Here is a 6,724-nt window from a genome sequence, read left to right on the forward strand (position 1 = left end):
CATCTCGGCACCGATCCCGGGGAACTGGCCAGCCAGAGGGGTGATCCCCAGTGTGGCCATCTCGGCACCGATCCCGGGGAACTGGCCAGCCAGAGGGGTGATCCCCAGTGTGGCCATCTCGGCACCGATCCCGGGGAACTGGCCAGCCAGAGGGGTGATCCGCAGTGTGGCCATCTTGGTACCGATCCCAGGGAACTGGCCAGCCAGAGGGGTGATCCCAGTGCAGCCAATACCAGCAGAGGAACCTCTTGCTGTTAGCGCAGCTGCTGCTCTGGGTCCCTGGGAAGCTCTGGAAGCTGAAACTTGAGAAGGGGCTTCCTGCTGTGAGCTCTGCCCTGCTCTGAGCTCTGTTCTCTGCAGGACAAGGGGCTTCTGTAAGCTCTGTGCTGCTCTGAGCTCTACCCAGGGTAACTACTGCAGGGACAGAGCACAGTTACCGTACCATCTCTAAAAGAGCGACACAGAGAAGCCCTGCTGTCGCTCTGCTTGGGCACTGAGACACCAGAGGCTTCCACCATCATGCTCTGAGGCAAGGGTACCACCCCCTAAGGAGAGGGGACAGTTACTGTATCATCTCTAAAAGAGTGACATAGAGAAACCCTTTGGTACCAGATGCAACAAAAGTCCCATCTAGGAAGCGTTCTGCACCTTCCCAACCATTGATACCGACTACAGACACTCCTCTGGCGTTCCGGATGAGCCCCTGGTAACACAGGTGCTCTGATACTCTGGAGACCTGTGGCCTCAGTACCCAGGGAGAGACAATTACCATACAGTCTCTAAAAAAGTGGCACCAACAAACTTTTTGTACTGGGCAAAACTCTCATTTAGGGAGTGCTCTGCCCAACTATCGGTACTGACAATGTACCACGGACCCTCCTTTGTGGTACCAAATGAACCCATGGTACTGCATGAGCTCTGCTACCCTGGAGACCTGATGATTGGGGAAGAACCACAATCCCCATTACTTGGTACCAGGACCCCGGTATTGAGCACATCCCGGCACCCAGAATCGCTCTTAGCACTGGGTTGTATACTGCCAATACCCCAGGCACCCTTACCCACTGATGAATCTGACACTGGGCAGGAGGAGATCATTCCCTGGCCTTTCAAGGTGGCCCACCACCACACTACAAGAGTCATCCCCAATTCCATCACGCCAACTGCTTGTGCCTGCCTTCCTGCCTCTCCCTCCCAAGGCCATATTGTAACTCTTCGGGTATATACACACACATGGCGCGACCGTCTCCGGTGTCTCTCAAGGAGAGTCCACCAGATGGTTTGCTACAGCCTGGCACCTGAGCCAGGGCAGGAGAGCACCTGAGCCAGGACAGGAGAAACCTTTTCAGAACAGGAAAGAAGGGGGAAGGGGGAGGGGGAACCACACCTGAAGAGGAAGCTATCTCTTCAGCACACTTCTCCTCATCTCTCCCAGATGAGACTGTGCTGCCCCACCCCTCAGCACTAGGTGAAGACTTAAGAACTTTCTGGATCTTACCAAGAGGGTGGCAGATGCCCTTACAGGAGGTGGCGGATACACATCACAAGTTGGTGGAAATTCTGCACACTACCTTCTCATCTAGAACTGTCCTCCCCATTAATGAGCTGATTCTAGATCCTACCAAAATCATCTGGCAGAGCCAGCCTCCATTGCACCAACAGCAACAGAGTGTAAACAAAAACAACCCTACATCTCTACCCAAAGAGGCAGACTTTGTTTTCAACATCCACAACCCAACTCCAATCCAATCCAGTCATAGTGGATGTGGTTAATACATGAAGCAAGCAACATAATGCCAATCAACTCCATATGATCAGGCTTTGCAAGATGGCATATTCATCGACAACATTACTGTTTAGAGTCATAAATTACCAAACTGTCATGGCCAAAACAATTTTGTTAATCTTGGGAAACCCAGGATGTTTCTGAAACATTACCGGAAACACAAAAAGAACAGATTCAGACCATCCTTAGAGAAGGTCAGTTAATAGTCAGACCGGTCCTAGAGACACCACTGGATGTAGCTGTTACAGCTGCCCGCCCAGTCTCCATGACAGTAGTACTGAGATGGGTTGTGGGGATTGGGTTTTTTTTGTTCGCTACACCTCTCTAGCTTTTTTGGGGGGATGAACTAATCACGGAAGGAGTGAAAATGTGCCTTTCTACCCTTTTCCACCTCCAGCCCTGCATTGATCACAACTCGACTGGACCCAGTGACCTGCCCTGTAATGGGTGAATCCTTCTCACTTTCTCACACACACAAAGAAGCATTGCACATCACCCCTATTCTCAGATTACTCCACTGACTCCCCATTCATTTAAACAATAATTTTGCATAGACTTTATCCAGCTTTTGTTTCTCTCTGTTCCCCACTCTTCTTGCTATTCTAGCATCAGTCTCTGTTGCTTCATGCAAATGCACAAGTACAGTGGCAGCTCTCTGGAATAGCCTCCAGATAGCCTTCAATTTAATTAATCTCCATCTGCTTTCAGATATTGCCTGAAACCTTATCTTATCCCCCTACTTGCCTATAGAGCTTTGTTTTTAATTTTGTAACTGCATTTTTTAATATAATGTATGAAAAGTACTAGAGAAAATAAAGTTTATATTAAATGTTAATACACATAATGGCTAATTTTTTGAAAAATTCCATATCAATGACAATAGATATCAATACCAAATTTGAAAAAAGGATGTACCATTGCTAATATATGTTTTTATTCTCCACAATTCTGCTCCTTTCTGATTGATTTGAAATGACAGTGTTTAATGGCTATATATGCTATTGCAGATAGTGAAGAAATCTTTCTTTTCAAGGTAAAGATAGGGGGCCTGATTATCTGTTGCCTTGCACCTTATGGAGTCATTTATACCTGGTCAAAGTATGTGTAAAATAATACATGTGTAAATGACTAGAGGATTCTGATTTGCTAGCATTTTACACCCAGTTTGTACTGACATAAATTACTAGACTAGGTGCAAGGCAGTGGAAATGCAAGCCGAGAAATTAGATGTTGGGTTCTCAAGTATAACACATTGTCAGACAATTTGTCTTTGGATAATAAACCCTCATACAACAGGTGTATATTAAAAATTACATTTTCTTGTAACATTATTTGTTATAAAAGATTATCCAAGAAGTAATTCCATCCATCACCCCTTTGTTACTTAAAGCATTTATATCCTTTTCTAAGGCCCTAATAGACTTAAGTGTGGTTACAACTAGGTATGTGCTTAAATACTGTGCTGGAACGAGGCCTATGAGAATATCCTAGTACTAATACCTTTCCTTCAGTCTTTTTTTGTTCTGAATGTTTGGGAGGGATTATTAAATAGAGCAGCTCTGAACATCCTCTCACAGACTATAAACCAGAAGCAACTTATTTTAATGCCACCTGACTTTTTCACAACTGTTATGAGATCTGTAACCCCAGGATGTCATCAATATCATGCATGGTAATTCTCCATTATAGCCAACTTTCTGTAACGTTGTAATCACCAATCTTTTACCAGTAGAATTTTACGGTGAACTTAGTAACAGTGGTTTACTGCGCCATGAATTTGGTTTCTTGTCATTTTGTTGGTGAGATTATAAATTGTTGATTCACTTAATAAACTAGTTACTTTAGGTGATAAACAAGGCTTCTTGTTTTTCAGTTAACTGTTCAGTATATTATATATTATTCCATGTACTAATTTATGTGAGTAATTTATAATTTTAGGCATAAGAATAAGGACGTGCAGAAACAGACAAAGTACATTTTTTACACAGAAAATACCTGAGCTTCTTCTTGTTGTTTTTTTAGCTGTTCAAGCATCTGCTGAAATTCTGCCTCTTTCTGCTCTGCTTCTTCCAGGGTTGCTTGATTCTGTTCTTCATAGGCCATAGCAACAACAGCCAGGATCAAATTCACCAGATAGAAAGAGCCCAAAAAAATCACCAGAACAAAAAATATCATGTATGTTTTGCCAGCAGCTCGTAGCGTCTGGGGGAAAACAATTCCGTATAAATGTGCAGTGTCACTGCTAGTCTGATAGTATGTTAGTGATGCAGTTCATGCTCTGATAAGTAATAGTTTAAAGGGTTTGTCACGACTAGGGCTGTCAAGCAATTAAAAAAAATTAATTGCAATTAATTGCGCAATTAATCATGCTGCTAAACAATAATAGAATACCATTGATTTAACATTTTTTGGATGTTTTCTACATTTTCAAACATACTGATTTCAATTACAACACAGAATACAGAGTGTACAGTGCTCACTTTATATATTTTTTTATTACAAATATTTGCACTGAAAAAAACCCAATGAAATAGTATTTTTCAGTTCACCTAATAGAAATGGAGTGCAATCTGTTTATCAGGAGATAACTCTGCCCACTTCTTGTTTACAATGTCACCTGAAAGTGAGAACAGGCATTCGTATGGCAGTGTTGTAGCCAGCGTCACAAGATATTTACATGCCAGATGCGCTAAAGATTCATATGTCCCTTCATGCTTCAACCACCATTTCAGAGGACACATGTCCATGCTGATCACAGGTTCTCCTCGATAACGATCCAAAGCAGTACAGACCGACGCATGTTCATTTTCATCATCTGAGTAAGATGCCACCAGCAGAAGGTTGATTTTCTTTTTTGGTGTTTCAGGTTCTGTAGTTTCCACATTGGAGTGTTGTTTTTTTAGACTTCTGAAAGCATGCTCCACACTTCATCCCTCTTAGATTTTGGACGGCACTTCAGATTCTTAAACCTTGGGTCAAGTGCTGTAACTATCTTTAGAAATCTCACATTGGTACCTTCTTTGCATTTTGTCAGATCTGCTGTGAAAGTGTTCTTAAAATGAACATGTGCCAGGTCATCATCTGAGACTCCTATAACATGAAATATATGGCAGAATGCAGGTAAAACAGAACAGGAGACATACAATTCTCCCCCAAGGAGTTCAGTCACAAATTTAATTAACGCATGATTTTTTTAACGAGCATCATCAGCATGGAAGCATGTCCTCTGGAATGGTGGCCGAAGCATGAAGGGGCATATGAATATTTAGCATATCTAGCACGCAAATACCTTGCAACACTGGCTACAAAAGTGCCATGCAAACACCTGTTCTCACTTTCAGGTGACATTATAAATAAGAAGCAGGCAGCAGTATCTCCCGTAAATGTAAACAAACTTGTTTGTCTTAGCGATTGGCTGAACAAGAAGTAGGACTGAGTGGACTTGTTGTCTCTAAAGTTTTACACTGGTTTGTTTTTGAGTGCAGTTACGTAACAAAAAAAATCTGTATTTGTAAGTTACACTTTCACAATAAAGAGATTGCACTTCAGTACTTGTAGGAGTTGAATTGAAAAAATACTATTTCTTTTGTTTATCATTTTTACAGTGCATATATTTGTAATCAAAATAATAATATAAAGCGAGCACTGCGCACTTTGTATTCTGTGTTGTAATAGAAATCAATATATTTGAAAATGTAGAAAAACATCCAAAATATTTAATATGTTTCAATTGGTATTCTATTGTTTAACAGTGCAATTGATCACAATTTAAAAAATTAATCACGATTAATTTTTTTTAAGTTAATCGCGTGAGTTAACCGAAATTAATCGACAGCCCTAGTCACAACTGAATATGTCTATTCATACAATTTTACCATATAAATAACACTTAGCATTTGATTCACACAAGGTTCTTACCAACTGATAAAGATTTTCCCAGAAGTCCTGAGTCATCAGCCGAAAGAGTGACAAGAATGCCCAACTGAATGTGTCAAAGCTCGTGTAGCCATAATTGGGGTTTCTACCAGCTTTCACACATATATATCCTTCTGGACATTGACTGTGTGAAGACAGAATATGAGGTGTTATAGTTAACTTTCAGTCCACTCTGACTCTGTGTTATGTTTCAGAACAAAATGCATTATTTTCATTTGCCATATCATCTATTATTTTTGGACAGTTGTTCTTTAGGAAACTTTTGTTAATTAAAATTTTGTGTTTTAAGACAATTCCAGAAGGCTCCCAAAAACCCAGCTAAGATAAAAATAAATGAAAAATGCCCCTTTAGTTTGTATTTTGTTACTAAGTAGCACTTGCTTGTTTTCCTTAATGAAAACCTGTCAAACTATTTAGTTCAGAATTTCAACAGTCACATTTTTCAACAATAATCTCCAATCCAAACCAGTAATTCCCAGACAAAAAATACTTGCTAAAATGGAGGTTGTAAATAAAGCTGGGTGAATAACTGATGTTTTGGTTCACTGGCAGATCTGGAAAAAAACTGGTTTGGGTCAAACCAAATCTAAAAACTGTAAATTGAAAAAAATTCTGTTTCTGGTTGAATGAAACATGGGGCTGGACACAGACATTTAGGCCAGTGGCACTCATGTGGGTTGTGAGAGACCCATGCTGAATTCCCCGACCTGCCTGATATGGAAAAGTAATTTGAACTACAGTCTCCCACATCACAGGGAGAGTGCCTTAGCCACTGTGCTATAGGTTAGTCTAAGGCAGGGTGTGCTAAATCTCTCTTGTTGGAGCTGTTCCATTTTGTATGAAGAATTAGGGTTATCAACTTTGTTTGGATGAATTCCTGGAGGTTTCATCACGTGACATTACCTTTAATTAAAGATTAAATCTTTAATTCCTGGAGACTCCAGGACAATCCTGGAGGATTGGTAACCCTATGAAGAATTCATTGGCGCAGCAGCTTGAAAT

At 41.0% G+C, this 6,724-nt stretch overlaps 1 protein-coding gene across 17 annotated transcripts in view; it reads right to left on the minus strand.

The window, feature by feature from the left end:
- Positions 1-6,724, minus strand: part of LOC144272508 (sodium channel protein type 2 subunit alpha-like) — a 90,979-nt gene that overhangs the window by 71,756 nt on the left and 12,499 nt on the right. For 12 of the 17 annotated variants that reach the window (XM_077830640.1, XM_077830644.1, XM_077830637.1 and 9 more), the window contains exons 8-9: positions 5,705-5,846; positions 3,782-3,988 (exon numbers count right to left, since the gene is read on the minus strand). In XM_077830640.1, the coding sequence (XP_077686766.1) occupies positions 3,782-3,988; positions 5,705-5,846 (349 nt within the window). Of the gene's footprint in view, positions 1-908; positions 922-3,772; positions 3,989-5,704; positions 5,847-6,724 lie in introns of all 17 variants that reach the window. The other 5 variants (XM_077830638.1, XM_077830633.1, XM_077830634.1 and 2 more) reach the window with 3 other exon arrangements.

Source organism: Eretmochelys imbricata, chromosome 11, assembly GCF_965152235.1.
Source record: "Eretmochelys imbricata isolate rEreImb1 chromosome 11, rEreImb1.hap1, whole genome shotgun sequence".
NCBI lineage: Eukaryota > Metazoa > Chordata > Testudines > Cheloniidae > Eretmochelys > Eretmochelys imbricata.